We start from the raw sequence: 20,704 nt of genomic DNA, 5'->3' as shown, positions 1-20,704 counted from the left end.
CATTTTCCTCCAGCTAAAGCAAAACAAGAAGCTTCTCTAATACGGTAGGGCAGAGGTTCCCCAATTTAGGATTCTCCGGCTCAGGAGCCGGCGCCGGGCTGCCCTGGAGAGCTGGATCCAGCCAGTGCAGAAAGGCCCAGATGCCCTGGGCTGGGCACCGGGGGCTGCAGTGCAGGCGTCTCCCGGCATAGCCCCAGCAGCACCTGCCTGAGCACAACCCTGGACTGTGAACACCAGGGGACTTCACAGGCCCAGGCCCACCGAGGAAACTAGAAGGCCGCACGTGATGTGTTCCTGTTAGGACAGAGGTTCCTAAACTTTTTCTTATTGCGCACCCGCTTCCAGATTGACCAGCTGCCTACGTACCCTATCAGCATACATTTTATAATTTAACCCCTTCGATGTCAAGGATTATGAGAATACGCTGCTCTGTCCCCACCCTCCTGTGCATACACCCTAGCCCCTTTCCAAGTACCCCTGAGGGGTATGCATGCACCCAGTTGACAACCCCTATGCTAGAATATATATCAGGTTTAAAAAACACAACAAACTAGGTTAAATTGTCAACGGTCATTGCATCAAAAGCCCTGCTATCATTAAATTTAAATGTACATCATTTATTCAGATTCATGAAACAAAATCTAGCTTTCTTGAGGATTTTGACAGGGCCTCCAATACTTCACGGTCAGTCATTTCTACACCCAAGTTAAAATAAGATGTCCACACCTGAGTTGAAGTTTTTAGCTAATGCTAAACACAGTCTGCAGGGCTGTGAAACAGAAGAGAGTGGCTATCAGGCAGTGACATTGCAGAAGAAAGGATAGTTGGAAAAGTGGATCTTCAGGACCATTAAAAAGGAGAGAGGGTCATTGACACTTGTGGAGGGGAGGAAGATTAACAAGAATTAGGAAGATGATTACAGGCCATGAGATAGGTTGAGTCTCTCTGGGCAGATCTACATATTCATCAGTGCATGTTACATAGTGGGCATTTAGGTTAGTACTTGTTTCTAAAATACTAACTAAAGGCACAGGAGCTAGCGTTACTGTGCAGTCGCACTGGAGCACAGTTATTTTGTGATGCTTCCTGCGCATGAGCCTAGTAATGCTGCACAGTAGGTTATTAGTACGGTTTTTAACCATCGTGCTACTGTGCAGTTTTAATAGGCGAATGCACAATAAGCACCTTGTATAGATGCACCCTCCAAGTAGAAATGATGCTGCCTCTCCCAGGCAGCTGGTTTGAAAGTTTGGGTGGAACAGGAACCAAAGCAGAGCAAGTGCGCCGCCTTGGATCTGCCCGTGCCCTGTATATCAGTGAGGGCAGCAGCTCTGGGATGCGCAGCCGTGCGGGGACCAGTGATGGGTGTGGAGGGGCCGCGTGTGCAGAGCCCCTGGGCTGCCAGCCCCCAGGTCTCTCCCCATGACTTGGAGTCTCTGGCTCAGGAGCTGGTGCCGGGCTGCCCGGGGCGCTGGTCCCAGCACTGCAGAAAGTGCCCCCAGGGCTGGGCATCGGGGGCTGCAGTGCAGGCGTCTCCCAGCACAGCCCCAGCAGCACCTGCCAGAGCACAACCCTGGGCTGTGAACACCAGGGGATGTCATAAGCCCAGGCCCATGGAGGAAACTATAAGGCCCTATTACTACTGGTGGCAGAGTGACATGTTACTAATTACTTGGGACAAATTATAATGAAACCAGGCACCAGAGTGGGGGTCAAAGGTTCAAAACCAGACTGCCAACACGGTTGTGTCTGGTTGTGTTTTCCTTGCGCTGTCCCTTGAAGGCTAAAGCCTCATGCTCAGCACTGCAGGGCTCAGTTGCTTGTGGCACTTTTGCAGCACTGGGACTCCCTGTTCTCTGCCATGAGGAGCCAGAGGCATTTCTTGTTTCCTCTCCCTCCACAGGACTGGACTGAGTTGAGGCAGAGCAGGTCTCAGATCTGCATACATATACGGATGCAAATGTTAAGATCCACCCTGGATATGATTTCAGAGCGTTATAATAATAAATGACTCTTAGTTCAACACAGCAGGGTCCACAGTGCTGTTGCAGAACCCACAACACATCAAACACAGTTAAGGAAGCAGCCGCAGCAGCCGCTGAAGGAGGCTCAGCTCCGGTCTCCTGAGCAGAGGCAAGGCAAAAGCAACCTCATCTCCTTCAGTGGCAGCCAGAGCCCCCTCCCCCACAGAGAGAGGCCAGCACTGGAAGCAGGAAGCAAGCTGGACCCCAGGGCACCCAGCTGGGCATGGGCTGGGAGAGCTGCCAGCATTGGGGTTGGCATTTTGAGTGGCATGGACCTTTTGCCCTGGGCTTTGCCTTCTGGGGTTGCTGGAGCAGCCCGAGTGAGGCTTTGGGGGCAGGGTTGGTGCACAGCCCTGTGCCTGGTCCCCTGCATCTGTTCACACAAGGGAGCGCAGAGCAAGCCCAGTGAGCCCGGCAGGGGTGCAGCTGTGAGAAGAGCCCCAGTGCCATGTGCACAGCTCCACACAGCACACACCGTGCCTGTTTCTCGTGTTGGCACCAGTGGAAAAAAATGGCTGTGGCAAAGTGGGCAACTGCACTGGGCATTTCCTCCCCTTGCCCTTGATTTGGGGAGTGCCCGGGCTGCCCTGAGGGACACCCAACCCCAGGTGCATGGGCAGTGGCCTCTGAAGAGCTGGGAATGTGATGGTGGTCTCCTGGGTCTGACCCCAAATAGAAGAAGTCTGTTCCCGTCCCCTCTGCCTTCACATGAACAAGGGACTGTGCCCCTGTCATGGGTGGAGCCAGGATCTGGCCAGGATTTCTTCTCATTGGTACCACTAAGGGGAGCTTGGCAGCCATAAAGAGAAAGGGATCCCAGGGCCAGAGCCTCAGGACAGATTTGGGAGCCTGAACCAAATGCAAAGAGGATTCGGAGACCCAATGTAAAAGGAGACGGCGAGTTCAGAGCTTACCATCAAGTTGGACAAGTTTAGCAGATGCCTTGTTTCTTTATTTGCTTTCTAGGGTCAAGAGCTGTCAGGGGCAAGGTTCCTACTGCTGCTGGTGCATTGCATGAGATGGGAGCTGAGCAAGGGGCCAGGCTGCAGCCAATAAGAAAGACCGGGAAGAGGAGAGCGGTGGGTGCAGATGACTGGCAGGCCTGGACGGCATATCATTCAAACTGCTGTGCTGAACTGGTCAGGAGGGTGCAGCAATGGCCAGGCTTGCAGAGATGTGCCGTGCACTTGCTGGACCACAGAGGCCACCAGCGAGGCTGAGGCATGGCGAGGCAGGCTGTGGAGATGCTGCTGGAGAGGGAAACGTAGCAGTCTCATAACAATCCTTACCCAGGAGTGCTGACCATCCTAAAGAGGTGCTTTGTATTAGCTCCCGTGCCCATACCTTCTTCCCTCTCCAGGCCCAGGCTGACTTACCCCAGGGTCAAGCTCAGGTTTCCCATGCTAGGGCTCGGCTGTAGTCAGCTTGCTCAGGGGCTCCTGCCGGAGGCTGCTGGAGCAGCCTGAACTGGGGCAGGGGCTGGGGCAGGGGCTGGGTTTTGGCTAGGGGCTGAGAACAGGCAAATGTGGAGCTGTCTGTCTGCTCGGGATGAGTAGGACTCCCTGTTAGTGCTGTATTGCAGTGGGTCGCCTCCTCCACGCTGCTAAGAAGCTGGATGGAGCCTGAGGGCCCCACCTGGAGTTGGATCCGGGAGGTGTTTTGGCAGCAAGGCAATTTGCAGCAGGACCAGTGACGGGGTTTTGGGACTTCTAGGCCAGTCACTGGAGCCAGGCTGTGCGGGGTCTCCTGCAGGAGCAGCTGAGCGCGGGTTAGGGTCAGGTTTGGGACCAGGGTTAGGAGCAGGAAAGGGATAGAGGTGTCTTCCTGCTTGGAGTTGGTTGGTCTCCCGGAGATGTATTTAGGGCACGGTGGGAGAGGGCAGCCCACATGCACAAGCTGGACCCTAGAGCACCCCAGTGGGGCATGGACTGGGAGAGCTGCCAGCATTGGGGTTGGCATTTTGAGTGGCAGGGGCCTTTTGCTGCAGGGCTATTTTGGCAACTGGAGATGTATCGGCTGGTGTCTCCCATGCCACCTGTAGGTTTCCCAGGACAGGTCCTGTCAGGAGGTGTCTCAGGCGCTGCTTCCTGGGGTTGCTGAAGCAGCCTGAGCAAGGCTTTGGGGGCAGGGTTGGTGCATGGCCCTGTGCCTGGTCCCCGGTGTCTGTGCAAAGAAGGGAGCACAGAGCAAGCCCAGGGAGCCCAGCAGGGGTATAGCTGTGAGAAGGGCCCCGGTGCCGTGCACACTGCTCCATGCAGTGCGCACGGCAAGCCTGTTTCTCGTGTTGGCACCGGTGAAAAACAAAGTAGTTATGGTAAAGTGGGAAACTGGGCATTTCCTCCCCCTGCCCTCAATTTGGGGGAGCACCTGGTCTGTCCTGAGCGACACCCATCCCCAGGCACGTGGACAGTGGCCCTGGGGGACATGGCGGTGCCGCGGGGGGCTGCGGCGCTGGGTGCGGGGTGGGGGGCGATGGAGCTGGTCCCCGGGCGTTGCCGCGGCAGCGTTCGTATCATCGCGGCGCCGCGGGATTCCAGGCAGTTGCCGGCGGAGGCTGGAGCGGTGCTGCCGGGCGCCCGGGGTCTGCACAGACGGGTAAGTCGGCTGCGGAGAGCGCTGCCCCTCTTGTGCCCCCGCCTGAGGCAACGCGGGTGTCGAGAGGAGGCCTCTTGCCCCAGGGGTTGTCAGAGTCAGACGTGAAAGAGCCGCGGGGCCGGCGCCCTCCTGCTCCTGGACGAGGTGTCCCAGGGGGATGCGGCCCGACGGGGTGGGATTTGCACCAGCCCCACCAGCGATGGGACCGGGAAGGGCAGTGGGACCCCATCCTGCAGGTTGTGTTCAGCCAAGAGCGGGCACCAGGTCTGCGCCTTTCCCTCGGGGGTGGTTTGTGCCTGTGTAAAGCCCGGAGGGAGGAAACGGAGCCGAGCCCGGCCGAGCTGCCCCAGCCCAGACACCTGGAGATGGGGTTTCTCCTCCTTTTTAATGAAGGGGAGAATTGAAGAACAAACCCATACCGATTAATTTATTCCTTGAAATCACAGTCCAGGGGGAAGAGTAAGTATTTCCTCCATGTTCATGTGATTTTTATGTCCCGTCTTGTTTCTGTTAGTAATCATCAGGCGCCGTTTGGAGAGCGACAGCAGAACCGGTTTCATGGAGGATTTCGCTCTGCGATCTCTCAGCCCGGAGTGAGCAGGTCAGGATCGGTCCTTGGGCAACGCTGCCGGAGACGCCGGCAGGGGTCGAGCTGGGAGGGGAGCGAGGGGCTCTTGTGCTTTCAGGCCTGTGGCCCGCGTCCAGAGAAACTGTGAAGCATCAAGACGGAGCCGACAGGACCCTGCCCTTGGCGTAAGGGGCTGAGTAACGCTCCCTGCAGTCATGTGTGTAGGGTGCAGGAGCTGGGCATGCTCTGGATGCCACCCCCTGCTGAGGCCATGATGAGAAATGTTTCTCCTTGAACTCTGCATGTTTTATCTCCAATCCAGAACATCATTTCTCACACTGGTGTCGTACCTCTTCCCAAAGCTGTTGGGTGGCAGGAAAGGGCCAGGAAGAGAAGATCAGGGAAGAAGAGGGGTCCTGGCATGGGCAAACAGAGAGGGGAATGGGCGGTGGGGAGGAGAGGTGTAGTTTTGTTTTGGGGGAAGAGGCTGTGCACAAGGATGGCTTCCAACAGGATGGCATAGTCCCTTTCAGGGGTAGGCGTCCCCCCATCGGCGGCAGCGACTGCAGCTTGAGGCGGCGAGGGACATCCATCGGAGGAGAGGCAGGAGACCTTAGTCCAGAGCCGGAGGGAGGAGTGCGGTGTCACCAGGGCCTGTGAGCACCCGCCCAGCAGTGCTCCATCCCCCAGGGCAGGTGAGGGGCCTGCAGCGCCGGGGGGGCTTCCCGTCTCTGTGCAGGAACTGTAGAAACGGGCAGAAAATCCACCCCCTGCAATGTGGGCACTCAGCCCCTGGTGCTCCCTCACACCACTTCCAGCGGGTTGGAGACATCCCCAGGTGCTGAAGCTCCCCACCCGTCCCAGCCCAGCCAGTGCTGCCCAGACTGAGCGTGCAGGGAGCCCCAAGCCGTGGCGCTGCTGGGCTCCTGCAGGTCCCAGGCAAATGGCCCCTGTCCTCCTCTCCTTGGCATTCCCAAATGCATGGGCACTCAGCCCATGGCCAGTCACGTGGGGTGAGAGGGGAGTAGAGGAGCAGGGAGCTGTGTGTCCAAACCAGCTGCAGGTCTTGGACCCTACGACAAGGGCTCTCCCCACCTGCCAACCCTAGTGCCAGGGAGGCTGTGGATATGGCTGTAACCCAGGGTTCACCTGCCTGTGTCTTGGATGAGCAGAGGAGGGGGTGGATACGTGTGAAGGGGATGCTTTGAACCCCAGTGATAATTGCCCCTGTTGGGTGCCAGGATGGACAGGCTGCGGCAGGTGCTCAGGAGGAGGTCGGCCAAGGTGCTCTCCATGGGAGAGGAGAGCAGCAGGGAGCCTGGGCAGGAGGAGCGGGGCCCCACCTGCCGTGATGAGGAGGGGCCCATCAGGGCAAGGAGCTGGCTGTGCCCCATCTGCTGCCGAAGTAAACTGGCAGCTCCCAGCGGCAGGGGAAAGGAGGGAAAGAAATCAGCCACCTCCAAGTCCAGATGGAGGTGGCCATGGGTGCGCCTGGGCAGGCGGGAGCCAGCGGCATCACAGCTCCCGGCACCTGAAGAGCCGTGCAGCTCCCCTCCTGGGTCATGGGGCAGCCTGGAGCCCGGCCCTGCAGCCCCGCAGCAGGAGGCAGCCCCGTGCCAAGCCGGGGACGAGGGCCCAGCTGCCCTGGGGCAGGAGCTGAGCCAGGCCCACAGCAGCCCCTGCCTGAGCCGCAGCTCCTCCTGGGATGACTGGCACACGTCCCAGGAGTCCGGGAGCACCAGCCCCAGCACCAGCTCCTCCTCCTCCTCCTCCTCGGACTCTGAAAAGTCCCAAGAGGCCCAAAGCACCAGCACGAGCACGAGCAGCAGCTCCTCCTCGGAGGACAGCGATAGCTCGGAGGAGTCCAACACCACCAGTTCGACCAGCAGCTCCTCCTTGGAGGACTCCAGTAGCTCCCTGGAGTCTGGGACCAGCCCGGCCCCCGGTGCCACCTGCACAGGTGAGGGGAGCCGCTGGGGCCAGAGGTCTCAGCACCTTTCACTAAGCGAGGCCACTTGGACCCTCCATGGGGCCGGGCAGGGGGATCCTGGCCAAGGTGAGGGGGCTGAGCCGCACACCTCCCTGGCACGTCCTGGGGCAGACAGGGGACCCTAGTGCTGGTGGTGGGAGCACGACACCATCTCTTCCCCCGACACCCACTTCCCTTCCCCTCAGGGGCACACGAGTGACCTCTCCCCTTTCCTCCGTGTGCAGTGATTCCCAGCCCAGCCGGCGAAGAGCTGGAGGAAGAGGAGGATGAAGAGGAGGAGGAGGAGGAAGATGGAAGGTCCCCGGAAGAAGCTGCCCTCCTCCTTGTGAAGAAACACCTGCAGGACCCCGGGGAGGTATGAAACTGCCCCAGCGGAGCCGGCACCCAGTCAGTCTTCCATTCCCCCATGCGGCCCATGGCAGGGGGTCACCCCCTGGGACCCAGAGCCCGCAAGGGAGCCCCGGGGCGCTGCTCGAGGTGGGTGTTTGTGAAGCCCCAGCTGGGTCCCTCCCTCCACGGACACTGCCCTGCTCTTTACAACACCTGCCCCGAGGAGATGCATCTCAGCTCCGTGGGGGCAGAGGAGGCCTGAGTCCCACAGGGGGCTTGCGGAGGAGCAGGAGGCTCCTGGCTAAGAGCCTGCTTTAGCCCTGGTCTCGCTCCTGGTAGATGCTGGACGGGAAGGACAGGCAGCGCTTCCTGCTGGCCATCATCAGCCTGACCATCGCCGCGGACCAGAGCAGAGAGGTGGCTGTGGAGCTGGAGGACCTGAAAGCGGCCGTGCTGGAGAGGATCATGGTGAGTAGCACGGGATGGTGTGGGGAGAGGGAAGGAGAGGAAATGTTGTCTCGTGACACCAGGAAGGAGGGGAGAGGTGGAGCGGGATAAGAGAGAGAATGGCAGGCGCGCCTTTTCCTGGGCATGACATGGGGGTACTAGATGAGGGAGATAGTGGTCGATTCCTGACCTGGATGTTGAGCGTTGGGCAATCCTGCATCTGGAGGGCAGGGGAGGGTGGGATCAGGAGAGGTTTGAGTGCCATGCTTGCAAGGCCGTGGGAGGCAGAGGGCCAGCCCAGCTGGGTGGGTGGGAGGGGGCTGGTTGGGATCCTGCTGCCTGCGCCTGCAGCACTGGGTGGTCTCCCGTGGGGGATGTGGCTGATCCTTACCTCCCCGTCCCCTTTGGGGCTCACAGGACCTGATGGAGACCATCTCAGTGGAGGGCGACCGAAAACACATCCTGGCGTACAGCATAGACGCCATCCGCTGCCTCAGGTACAGGGACCTCTGCCTGACTCTCCTGACTTTGCTGTGGGCCAGGGGGATCCCCACTGCTCAGGCCCAGCTTTCCAGGCTGTTTCCTGCCCACCCCAGTGCCACCGCCGCCCCACATAGCTCAATCTGACGCAGGCTCCTCTCTCCTCACAGCGACCCGAAGCTCAGCCTGGAGCCAGCGCTGGAGTCGCGCCTCCTGCGGGCCGCCGTGGAGAAGAGCTTCCTGGCCATAGGGCGTGAAACCCATCGAAACCAGGTAGGTGCCCCTGCCACTGCCAGGTCCCACAAGCCACCCCCTGGCAGGAGTGGCCCCAGGCTCCGTGGCACTGACCCTCGGGTCTGCCTCCCCTTTCAGGTCGTGCAGCGACTGTACGAGGAGTACCTGGAGGGCCTGCTGTGCTGCGTCTTGTCCAGCGCTCCCAGCCTGGGCAAGCTCTACTCCATCTGGGAGGTGAGCACCGTGCAGAGGGGCTGGGCTCGGGCCGGGACAGCTCCTGCCCTGTGCACTGCAGCAAGCCTCTCTCAAAGCAGAAGGAAGATGGTCAAGCCCGAGCTTGAAACCTGGGTCCTGAGGAGGAGGACCCCAAGGCTGCTGGGTTCAGCAGGGCATGTGCCCTCATCTTAACATCTTCCTCCCACAGCACTTTACATCGTGGACTGAGGCGCCGGATGCCCAGCACCGTGCACTGGGCATGAAGATCATGACCGGCGCCATTGCCTTTGCTGTGCAGCTCCTCCCACAATTTGAGGTCAGTGAGCCCCTTCCTTCCCCAGTGTCCTGGTCCCCTGCCTTTGCCAGGGCCCTCCTGGGAGAGTGGGGTCAAAGCTGGACAAGGAGCTTCACTCCAGGGCTTTGCTTCTGCCTCAGTGGTGCCCCTGACTCTTTACGGGTCTCTTTTCCATGGCCTGCTCTGGGCATGGTCAGCCCTGGACATGGGGCCTACTAGCCCTGGAGCATGAGGCACGGGGAGTGATCCTGGGGCCCCGGGCAAGTCCCTGGGCTGCAGGTTCCCATGGGAAGAGAGGGCTGTCATGCTCTGGCACTGTGGTCTCTGCCTTCCTGCCCTCCTGCTGGGTAATGCGGAGAGGTGGAGAAAGAGAACTGTGCCTGGGGATGTATTGGGGAAGGAAGGTGGGACAGGCATGAACTGCCTGATCCTCTCCCCCTGCTTAGGGCTCCCCTGACATACTGGAGGTGGGGGACATGGCAGCCCGCCTGGGTCTGTCCATCAACGACCCGGAGGAGACCATCAGCTGCAAGGCCAGGGCGTGCATGTATTTGCTCGCTCAAATCCTCCTTCATCAGAGGGGTAAGGAGACCCAGCTGGAGTACAAGGCTCCGATGCCAGCAGTTTCCCTCCAAAAGCCTGGTCCCAGGTGCTGGGCCAGACGCTTTGTCTCCATCTGTCCATTCCCAACCTGGGAACAACTCAGGGTGTCGGCGTTAATGATTTGGGCCTCTTCACCTCAGCGCCGAGCTGTGGTACTGCAGCCTGTGCTAATGCACCCATCCTGGGTGTCTCATGCGGGAACCAGGGAGCCCATCCCCAGGCCCCCAGCCCAGACTGGTCCCAGGACACGTGGTGTCCATTGACTCCTGCAGAACAATGACCTTCCTGCTGGGGCCCTGCCCTTCATGGTGCCAGAAGGGCAGCCAGAGCCCCACTGGGTGGACATTGAGCACCAAAGCTAGCATGGCAGCTCAGAGCCATGTGTCTCCACTTGTCCTAGGCCAAGACATGCGAGGGGCAGAGGAGCTGCGGTTCAAGCGCCAGAACGATCAGAGCCAGGTCCAGAAGTACAGGGACCTGGCGAGAGTGGGAGAGGTGAAGATGGTGTGTGTGATGAAGGGGTTCGGAGAAAGGCTTGGTGCTTGTCTCCAGCTGGCACGGGTCTTCCTGCGGTGGGTTACAGCCTTGCAAGTGTCCAGGGCAATGTGGTGCCAGCCCCAGAGATGGAGCCTGTGTGTGGGTTGTAGCCAGCCTTGTGTTCTCCTGTTTCAGGGGCTGAGAAAGATCTTGCTGGAGGAGCAAAGAAGAGCTTTCCTGCAGAGGGCCCTTCATGCAGTTCGCAATGGACCGATGCACATCAGCCAAGCTGGGCTGGTTTTCCTGTATGCAATCTTGGGGGAAGCCGGCCGCTTGATGGGGCACAAGGTCAGCAGCCACGTTGGGGAGTGCGGGGAGGGAGGAGAGTGAGCTCACGGCCCCTCGGCTCTGTTCCACGTAAAGTTGCTGTCGTCCCATCACGACCTGTTGTGTGGGGACAACGTGGAGCAAAGAGAGGTCACTACACACCGGAGTCTGAGCTCTAGCTCACGGTGGGATCCATTTGTACTTCGCAGACTAACTCAATTAGTGACCTGCCCCTGTCTGTAAGGTGCAAATCTCCCTTGCCTTCTGAGCAAACTGGCCTTGAGGAGAACGGGAGGCCTGCCAAGTGCCTTGGAGAAAGGAATGAATTAATCTGCCTAGGCAGGATGGCACCAGCCTGTCCTTTGCACATGTCATGCCCCTGAGGGTCAAGGTCTCTTGCCAGGCCCAAAGATACACAGCATGTTCCCTCAGGACAAGCTTCCCATTCCCAGTCTGCAGTCAGGAGTCTTTAGGAGGTGCACAGGTCCCTGCATGGCTCCATTTCTTCTCCTGCCCACGATCCTGTGCTTGCTCTAGGGAGAACGGAGGATTCAGGCACTTGGCGCTGCTGATCTGCCCCATTGCCCAGAGCTGCCACCCTCTGTCTTTACCGCGATTCTCAGAAAAATGTTGCTCAAGGAACCTGCCCCCCATTTCCCTGAGCTGTTGCCAAGACCCCTTGGTTTCAGTCCAATCCCTGCCCCATGACCCCTCCCCACATCCCCTGTCCTTTCTGGGTGTAGGATAGGCTATGACCAGCTCTTGTACCTCTGCAGGAGAAAGAAATCCCCATCAGGGTCCTGAATAAGCTCTTCATTATCACCTACCTGAAGGAGCTGCCTAAAGATCTGCAAGGGCACAGCCTGCTGGTCACCTCCTCCAGCGCCATCGCCTCTCTCCAGCCGCCCACACTTGCTCCTGCAGGTACTGTCCTGTCCCCTCTGCCGCTGGGGAGCAGGGAGCAGTGGGAAGGGAGGGGGAGGCTCTTGGCACTAACACAAACCTGCTCCCTGCCGCGTGTGGGCAATTCTCCCCTCTGCCCTACAGAGTCCTGTCCTAGGATCCGTCCTCCGCAGTTCTTTCCTTTCTTTCCTCTCAATGGCAGGAGCCTTTCCTCGTGCCCTGCTGCCCCCGGGTAAACCTGCCCTCTGCCCCGGGTGGCATGGGTGGGCCTGCAGGGTGTTGCCATCTTTCATGAAGGAGCCCCGGGACCTCTCCCAAGTGGCTGAGCCACCCCAGTACAGGGGGGACCCTCTGCCTCCTGTTAAAGGCTGCTGTCACTCCCACAGTCGGAGACCTGCTTTCCCTTGCTTGTAGCTCTCTCAACCATGGTCTTTTTGGGGCTGGGGTTGTCCATTCAGAGCATCTACCTCATCTTGAACGTGGCTGGGCAGTGATGCCTAAAGATGTTCAGCTTCTTCCAGGCAGGAGGCTAAGCACCATCTATTTTTTTTCCCCTCATTCAAATGTTCAGGCCTTTGTGTCCTGGGAAAGCTCCCAGTCCCCACTTCCTCACATCGCAGCCTTGTATCATGGTCCCAATGCATGGATTTAATCTTCTGCTGCTTTTTCTTACGCTGCGTAGCAACACCTGCAGACCACCTCAACCCTGACAGCACCTCCATGAGAGAAGATGACCTCCCCAACCTCACCGGGAGCCCGATGGCTACAGAGAAAAGCTGCAACAGCGCTGAAGCCACCACACACGTCACCGACTGACAAGTCATCATCCAGTCTGAGCCGTCCGCCACAGCCAAGTCAGCCTCTGCAAGAGGAGCAGCCTGAGAAACCCTCGTGGTGAAGAACTTGAATATCTTCCAGACCAGCTCTGCAAAGGGCTGGGGAAAGACCAGGCACCATGAGTTTGTAGTGCCCAGGTTGCCAAGTGGAGGATGCTCTTGTTGTGTGGATGGCATTTTGTGACCCCTGCCTCAGGGCTTTGGCCGGTCGCCATTTGGGGCCAGGAAGGAATTTTTTCCCCCTTCATTTATGGAACCAACTTCGGGGGGTTTTTCGCCTTCCTCTGAGGCATCGGGACATAATCAGACCATCCCGGCGTCTGTTGTGTTAGTAGCCTGTCCTTGAATCCATCGAGAGCCATTCAGGGAGTGAAGAGAGCAAAGGCATAAACCACGTGCACTGTTGAACATAGATTTAGTGTAATGTGTCATGTTGAACATAGATGCTATAGAAACTAAGAGGAGATGTAGGATAATAAAGTTAAGCTTTAGTTTTCTTTTCTTATAAGTGTTGGTGTTCATCTCAAATTCCTGTGTGAAATACAAGCTCATGACATGCAAGGTAAGAAAGAAGACAAGATGATCCATTGCTGTAGAGAACAGGGTCTACAACACACAGGAGAAACCTGGCATGTTTAGCTCAGAAAGTCAAGGTCGAGCTGCCTGAGAAACTGCTAATACTGTTCAATGGGAAACCACCTTTATTCCTCAACAAGTCAACGTTGGGTGGTCAGGGAGGTGTTTCAAGAAAGTGGCAACGGGAAAAGTTCTCTCTGCTCCAGGTTGCCGAGGTGCTTTGGGTAGATGTGATATCTCTTAGGAGATATAGTTGGAAAAAATGTTCTTTGTAAGCTTTTGGGCACAAACACCCACTGCCACAACCAATAGCTGTTCTCTAGGTTGGAGTTTGTCAAGACCAGAGGGAGAAATAGAAGAGAGATGGGGATGGGGAGTATGTTTCAGGAGCAATGGCTTTGTGGTGCTGAAGGCACTCAATGGGAAGGGAAGGACCCAGCTGTGAATCCCAGCTGGAACGCAGATTTCTCCAGAGTCTTTTCATTGGAATAAGCAGGGCCCTTCGCTACGCAGTATATTTTTCTGGTGAAAGTACAATGTGTACAAATGGGCCCTTGTAACAGGCTTCTCTGAATAGCAGGGGACAACCCCCTGCCTGCCCCACTCCCCCTGCGCGATCCATGGAGCCCATTCCAGGCTAATATTTGTACCAAGTCACTGGAGTCAAGATCTCTCAGTCATGGGGGCTGTGGGGTTTCTGGGGGTTTGAGCTGTGTTTGTTTGGTGTGGGTTGGGAAGACCCAGCTCTGTATCCATGCTGCAGCACAGGGAGCTTCCCAGTCTTTTCCACTGGAATAAACAAGGCCCTTGGGAATAAACCCACTTAGCCCCCCCCGGCACTCAGGGCTAGATCTGGCTTGCAGGGATCCGCGCAGTCTGGATCCAGACCCCCGCCTGCAGTTGTGGGAGCAGTGGCACCCGTGGTCGGAGCAGATCGGCGTCAGCTCAGGGAGCCTCAGGGATTCACGCAGCCGTCAGTCACCCCCCAGCGCTGCAGCACACGTCCATGGCGGCTCCGCACCCTGCAATTCAGTGGCGGTTCCTCATCTTGTCCCACCCCAAATCCCTGGCCCCTCCAGGAGCCCTGCAGACCACAGGACATGGCTCTGGGGACTGGATCCAGCTCACCGGCCGTATTTTTGACACCCTGCTAGGAGCTGTTCTCACCAAGCTTTGAGTCACTGCTTTGGTTCTTATTGACGCCTCTCTCCTCTTCCCCCTTGTCCCACATGCGACCCCCAGACCTGGTTATGGCTCCCAGTACTACTCACACTGACACTGTACAAAAGACAGCATCCCTGCCTAACTCTGTTGCTTTTCCCTCGTTCAGCATCCCTGGGACATTTCCTCCCAGCGTTGCACTGGGAGCTCCTGGCTGGTTGTTTGCCCCCCTGACCTCAAGCACGTGTTCACAGTCACTGCTCTCGTGTGACATGTGAGGAGCAGGGGTTCAATGCCCACCCAGCCCCCTTCAAGACCCAGGACACCCAAAAGAAGGGAACGGAAAAGCTTGCAGTTGGTATCCAGGCCCGTGCAAAATCTCTGCTATGCTGCTATGTTTTCCCAGCACATTTGCACTGGTCCAGACAGATGGTGAATGAGCACAGGGAACAGTCCTCTGTGTCTGAGGCAGCTCAGCAAATGCATGGCACACCGCGCACCAGCCTCCCGCACTGACCGGAGCCTGCAAACACTTTCTCATCTCCTCAGGCCCAGCAGCCTTGCCCTGGGCTCCCCGGCACGGTGGGTGTGATCAGTGTTGGTGGGGGAGGAGGAGGACGTCGTCGCTGAGGTGCTGCAATGTCCTGACACGGGAATTATATCCCTGGGTGCACATTCACCCCAGCCCCATGGAGGGGCTCTGCCTGCCCCAGGGATGTGCTAGTGCCCAGCCTGACACCTCGGGGCCACAAGTGATGTCCAACCAGCCCAGCTCAGCTGGGACTTATAGTGGCTCTCAGCCCGGCTAACAGAGGCTGGACTCGCTGGACATGACATGTGTGTCTTGGGGTCTCAATCCCGTGTCTCCCAGCACAGGGGCACTCCCTGGCGCTGCACTGAATGGCCGTGTGTCCCAGTGTGGCACCGGCATCTGAACCTCTCATAACAGGCTGTGCTGAGGGGATGTGGAAGGGGAGACTGGAGCCTGAGACTCTTTTCCTCCGAGGAGCAAACAAGAAGGGCCCTGACAAAAGCTTGGCACGTGATGCACATGGGGCTGCGGCTACGTGGCCCAGCCCTGCCCTAAGGAGGGCCCTGCCTGGATGCCAACAGCCCACGGCAAGCAGCTTGTCAGGGCGAGGGGTTGTGGGGTGGGGGAGATCCCCCAGGGAAACTCCAACTAGCAGCTGCAGAAGTGCTTGCCCTGCTGCTCCACGTGCCATGGGGCCAGCTGCGCTGCTGGGCTTGGCCTCACCCTGTGCTGCGTGGCACTGGCTGCACTGGTTCCTCAATTGAGTCCCTGCAAAGAGGATTTCTACGGAGGAGCTGAGCCCCAGGGGTTGGGTGTAGCAAACATAGCCAACATTTGGCTGAAACTGGGCATCCAACATCATTTTGCAACACTGTATGAGATCTGCAGTATGAGACTTACGGGGTGGTCAAACACTGGAACCAGCTACCTAGAGCAATCAAAAATTGATTGCTTATTCCCAGTTCCCTATTTCTTACTCCCAGTGCCCAGTTCCTTTTTCAAAGCTCATCGAGACCTAACAAAAGCTTGTTCTTAATGAATTAAACATCTGAAACAGAGAGAATGTCATTAGCTATGCACATTTACTAATTAATATTGATAAAAATATTCTGCATCAAGTACAGAGCCCTAAATGATGGGTAGGTTTAAATGGGATTATGGGGCAAAATCCATTTTGGGACACCTCAGACTTCCTGTTGACTCCACTGAGGGACTGCCCTTGACATCTGTGACCAGAGACTTGCCTGGCTCAAAGCGTGGTTTGGCCGTCCCAGCCTGCCAATTGACAGCAGGCTAGCCACTGTGCTAAGTAGATGGACCTGAAAAAGGACCTGGATTTGGGGCTGGGATTATAGCTAGATATCCTGTTTTGGGCAACTTCATGGCACATCTCTGTGCCACTGGGGAACTCTTCTGGACATCTCTGACCAGAGACTTGCCCGGGCCAAATGTGGTTCGGCCATGGCAGGCTGCCAATTTACAGCCCCCTGCATTGAAATGGGATTATTTGGGTGCACAAATTTCTCCATGTGGGTAAACTGAGAAAAGCCACTGCCCCAGGGCGCTGGGAGCTCCTTCTGCAGGGATGCACGATATGAGTGCTGCTAGATTTGCAAACACCTACGTGAGTCCAGATAAACCCAGAGATTTTCACTAGGAGTCCACAGTGTGCAAAACATTTGACTGTTTGGAGTCTTCCTGAGTTCTTTGCAACTCAAGAATTGCTCCGTTGCTTTGTTCGAGTCCAACAGTGACGGAAAGCTGAGAGCTGGCGTATCATGCCATTAATTGAATGTGTGGCCAGGCATCCCTGACTCTTGGAGCCCTGTCAGGTAATCTGGGCTCTCAGCGTTGGAGGAACACCGTGCTGCAGATCACTGTGGAATCAGAAAAAATATATGCCTTAAACTTTGATTATTTTAGTTATAAGATGACATAACCGCTTTGTGTAGAATTGCTGGCTCGGTACAGTAGAACAGATAAGGGCAAGTGTTTGTTCTTTGTAACTCTTCTGCAAATGCTTCGCTCACCGCAGCCTTGAAGGTAGAAAAAAAAAAGTATGTACAAAGTAGATTTCCAGGTGCAAGAAGGAGGTTTGTGAACTAACCCTATCTCCCCCATAATTCCCATCCTGATAACAGCAAAGAAATAATGAAATAATATTATAGCCGCTTTTCATGCTAATTTCACTATATGATCACGTGAGTTGTAAGCGACTGTTAAAAAGTATATAAGCCTCCTGATTTTGCTCTTGGGGGGGGACCCCTTCCAAGTGCTTGGGAAATCCATGTTACTTTGGAATCCCCCCTACAGCTGTAGTTTCTTTTGAATAAAAGCTTCTGCTGACCTGACCCAAAAGTACTCTGTGTGTGTTTCCACGACAATTCCTGGTGCCGTGACTCGGATCCAGAACACAGGCTGAGGAAGGAGGACTGCAGGCTACCCCCCCCCCAAACCCTGAGGCGCCAAACTTGAGAGGTAAGAGACCTAATTCAAAATCTCTATTGGGGTTTCGGAGGAGGACTGCCTGTAGGCTCCCAACTTGGCCGTGGTAACTGGATCTGAACCTTGTTAAAACAGGTCAGTCTGAACCTTAGTGCCGGCTAAAATTTTCTGTCTGGTAAAGGATCCCATTTTGTGTCTGGTAACGTACTTTTTAGGGAGAAACTGTTTGAGGCACCTTCATCCAACAGCACATCGGGCTTGTAGTTAATTAACTAAGGCGGTGTGGGGTAGGAGGTCTGGCTGACTGAATAAATGTGCATGTGTGTGTGTATTTAAAAATATGAGCCACTGACCAGGACTGAGACTACGGTTGGGCTCAGCCGCCCCAATTCTGCCTAACAGGGGAGTTTTGAAAGCAAGGGGGCCCAACTGGAACCTCGTGACCCAGTGGACAGGGCTTATTGAATGAATGTGTGTGTATATTTAGAAATATGAGCCACTGACCAGGACTGAGACTACGGTTGGGTTCAGCCGCCCCAATTCTGCCTGACAGGGCAGTTTTGAAAGCAAGGGGACCCAACTGAAACCTCGTGACCCAGTGGACAGGGCGTCTGAGTGATTTTGTCTTTTCCAAACCCCTCGTCCCAGTAGCTTCTGCCGAAAGCAGGAGTGAAAGGATCCCTCTAGTGTTTCCCTCCCCATTTCCATTTTATGAGCCGGTGTCTGGTCAGAAGCCTTTTGTCTGGGCAGTGAAAAACTGCGGGGCAAGGCACTGAGCGGCCCGGACATCCTAAATAAGCCTCTCTTATGTCTCCCTGTGTGACTGAAAATGGGAACAAGTCAGTCTAAACAGGTTCCTGTCCCCCCTAAGGGGACTCCGGCATACTTTATGTACATACACTATTCTCCCGAGACTTGCAAGTACCTGGATAAGTGAAACTGGTATACTAGGGATGATCCTGTGAAACATTTTCCACAGGAAGGAACATTTGATCAGGATAAAATAGTGCACTTGAGAGGGGCGTTAGAGTCCCGTGGATCCAAAACACCACAAAACCAGTGGGACGCGTTCTTTTATTGGTATGATGAAATGTCCAAAAGGTAGACAGAATCTCAAACTAGGAGCCTAAAAGACTCTCAAGAAAAATTAAAACAGCAGTTAAAAGCTGTTCGGGAGAAATTGGCTGCTCCCCCAAATTACACGCTGGCCACCGCTCCGATGTATCCAGCATTGCCCAGGGCGCCCCCACCACCGGAGCCAGCAGAGGATATCCTTGACCTTTGTTCGAACCCTGCTCTCCTGGGACTCCCACATCAGCAACAACCGGTTCAACATCAGGCTGCAGCCCAGGCTAGTGACCCATTAGCTGAAGCTCCTTCAGTAAATCCATCCACGGAGCTTAATAGTACGGACTCATCCACCATATCTGCCACTCAATCATCACCAGTGTGACAATTTACTCCTGGGTCACAACCCACCACAGGTGTATTTAGAAGAATGGGAATAGGCATGGAAAGATCTCCCATCAATCTGAGATCCCGAACTGCACAAGTTTACCCCCTAAGACAAATGCCAGGCATTGGCACCGATGGACAAAATATAGTAACTGTGCATGCACCCTGGACTCCAGGTGATCTCTACAATTTAACTCAAAAGTTCCCAAAAATCAGGGAAGACCCAGAAAAATTTCAGGAAGAATTGCAGACTGTTATAAATTGTTATAATCCAACATGGGCTGACATTAATCAGCTCATGCGATCCATTTTGCCCAAGGAGACTATGCTACGTCTGTACGCTGCCTGTACTTGGCCAGATCAAAACCCAGGGATTGGCCAAGACTTTATTGACAAGAGAAATGCTTTGGTTCAGGCAGTTCTCACAATTTGCCCAAAAAAGGCAGACTGGACCAAAATAAATACCTGTAAACAAAACAAAAATGAACACCCCAGTGACTATTTAGAACGCCTCAAACAGGCATTTGAACGATACTCAGGAATGGATAACCCAGTCGGAAATGCTAAACAAGCAATAGTGGCAGCATTCGTCCAGGGAATTAACCCTAAAATTGCTGAGAAAATTCAAACAATAATTATTGGCTGGGAAACTAAAGATTTGACTGAAGTCCTTGCTGCGGCTAACCATTTTCATAACAAATTGGAACGGTCTAAAGACAGTGCCGAGTTTAAGTTAATGGCCTTACAGATTTCTCAGTTGCAGGGTCCAGGTAGAGGAAGGGGACGAGGTCGGGGAAGGGGAGGCCCGGGTAGATTCAGGGGAAGAGATAGATCCTTGAGCCCACAAAACCCAGGCTATGGGAACCAATGTCATTATTGCAAGCAAGAAGGACATTGGAAATCAGAATGCCCCAACCGCCCCGGCCAAGGACCCAGACCCCAGCCCCCACCTCCACTTCCTGTCGATTTTCCCAGTGTTGAATAGGACAGCCTGAGGGACAGTGACATCATTGCTCCTTTGCTTGCTACTGACCAATCTGGTCTGTTTGTTGAATGCCTTATTTCTGGTAAACCTGTCTCCTGTCTTGTCAACACCGGAGCGTCCCGCTCCACGCTAAAGGCTGCTGAGTTTCCTTTTCTACCTTATTCTCCTGAAACTGTAAATGCTGTCAGTATAGGCGGACAACCTATCCCACATCCCGTCTCTGAACCTGTCTCCATCTCTATTGGCCCTTTGTCTGAAAATCATGCCTTTCTTCTTAGCCCCTGTGCACCTGTCAACCTTCTTGGTAAGGATTTGCTGTGTAAACTGGGATGCGTGATTTATTGTAGCCCAGATGGTGTTTACCTTGAGGTACCGGAACATAGGGAAACCGAGCTTGTGGCTTTGCTAACCCAGGAGTACTCTGATCCTGACACTTCCTACTTGCAAGAGGAACTGTTGGCACGAGTACCTCCACAGCTGTGGTCCACCCATGCGAATGAAGTGGGGCACATGCTGAGTGCTGAACCAGTGCGTATCATCCTGAACCCTGCCAAGCCACTTCCTCGTGTCCCACAGTACCCCATCTCAAAGGAAGCTGAGGAAGGGATCAAGCCTGTCGTTTCCTCACTCCTTGAGCAAGGGATTATTGTCCCAATACGCTCCCCTTGCAACACACCTATCCTACCTGTCAAAAAACCTGGTAAAGATACGTATCGCTTTGTGCAAGATCTTCGAGCTGTAAATGCCGCTGTGTTACCCGCTTTCCCCGTGGTCCCTAACCCTGCCACTATTCTTTCCTGTATCCCTTCAGATGCTACATATTTCACAGTAGTGGATCTTTGTTCTGCTTTTTTCTCTATCCCCGTTCATAAGGATAGCCAGTATCTGTTTGCATTTACTTATCAGGGATTTCAATATACCTGGACAAGACTCCCTCAGGGATATACAGAGTCCCCAACCCTGTTTTCCCAGATCCTAAAAAAAGATTTGGATCCTATCACGTTCAAAGGGGGGTCCACCCTTGTTCAGTACGTTGATGATCTATTGTTAGCCTCACCCACTTTAGAGGCCTGTGAGCAAGATACTTTGACACTCCTCACAGCTTTAGCTCAAAAAGGCCACAAGGCCTCAAAATCTAAATTGCAGCTCCGCAAGTCTAAGATACATTATTTAGGGCATGATATCTCAGCAGGAGAACGACACCTTTCCCCTAGTAGAGTTGAAG

At 55.4% G+C, this 20,704-nt stretch overlaps 2 protein-coding genes across 2 annotated transcripts; both read left to right on the top strand.

Moving 5' to 3' along the window:
- Positions 1 to 6,063: 6,063 nt before the first annotated feature.
- On the top strand, positions 6,064 to 8,065 carry LOC132243757 (osteocalcin 2-like). Its single transcript, XM_059714141.1, has 3 exons — positions 6,064 to 7,147; positions 7,402 to 7,532; positions 7,847 to 8,065. The coding sequence occupies exons 1-3, from the start codon at positions 6,430 to 6,432 to the stop codon at positions 8,063 to 8,065; spliced, it is 1,068 nt and encodes a 355-aa protein (XP_059570124.1). The 5' UTR covers positions 6,064 to 6,429.
- Positions 8,066 to 8,351: 286 nt separating this feature from the next.
- Positions 8,352 to 12,833, top strand: LOC132244188 (uncharacterized). Its single transcript, XM_059715230.1, has 9 exons — positions 8,352 to 8,451; positions 8,605 to 8,707; positions 8,807 to 8,902; positions 9,093 to 9,200; positions 9,626 to 9,761; positions 10,183 to 10,277; positions 10,455 to 10,607; positions 11,363 to 11,510; positions 12,172 to 12,833. Exons 1-9 carry the CDS (start codon positions 8,378 to 8,380, stop codon positions 12,303 to 12,305), a joined length of 1,047 nt encoding a protein of 348 aa, XP_059571213.1. The 5' UTR covers positions 8,352 to 8,377; the 3' UTR covers positions 12,306 to 12,833.
- The last annotated feature ends 7,871 nt before the right edge of the window (positions 12,834 to 20,704 follow it).

The sequence above is a fragment of the Alligator mississippiensis genome, chromosome 11, assembly GCF_030867095.1.
Source record: "Alligator mississippiensis isolate rAllMis1 chromosome 11, rAllMis1, whole genome shotgun sequence".
NCBI classification, from domain to species: Eukaryota; Metazoa; Chordata; order Crocodylia; family Alligatoridae; genus Alligator; species Alligator mississippiensis.
The sequence above is the reverse complement of the archived record's forward strand: the minus strand, read 5'-3'. Positions and strand labels throughout refer to the sequence as shown.

Coding starts and splice junctions, on each gene's coding strand:
- LOC132243757 (XM_059714141.1), top strand. CDS start 6,430: ATGGACAGGCTGCGGCAGGTGCTCAGGAGGAGGTCGGCCAAGGTGCTC. Junction 7,148..7,401: donor CCCCGGTGCCACCTGCACAG/GTGAGGGGAGCC, acceptor CTCCGTGTGCAG/TGATTCCCAGCCCAGCCGGC. Junction 7,533..7,846: donor ACCTGCAGGACCCCGGGGAG/GTATGAAACTGC, acceptor CGCTCCTGGTAG/ATGCTGGACGGGAAGGACAG.
- LOC132244188 (XM_059715230.1), top strand. CDS start 8,378: ATGGAGACCATCTCAGTGGAGGGCGACCGAAAACACATCCTGGCGTAC. Junction 8,903..9,092: donor AGCTCTACTCCATCTGGGAG/GTGAGCACCGTG, acceptor TTCCTCCCACAG/CACTTTACATCGTGGACTGA. Junction 9,762..10,182: donor AATCCTCCTTCATCAGAGGG/GTAAGGAGACCC, acceptor CACTTGTCCTAG/GCCAAGACATGCGAGGGGCA.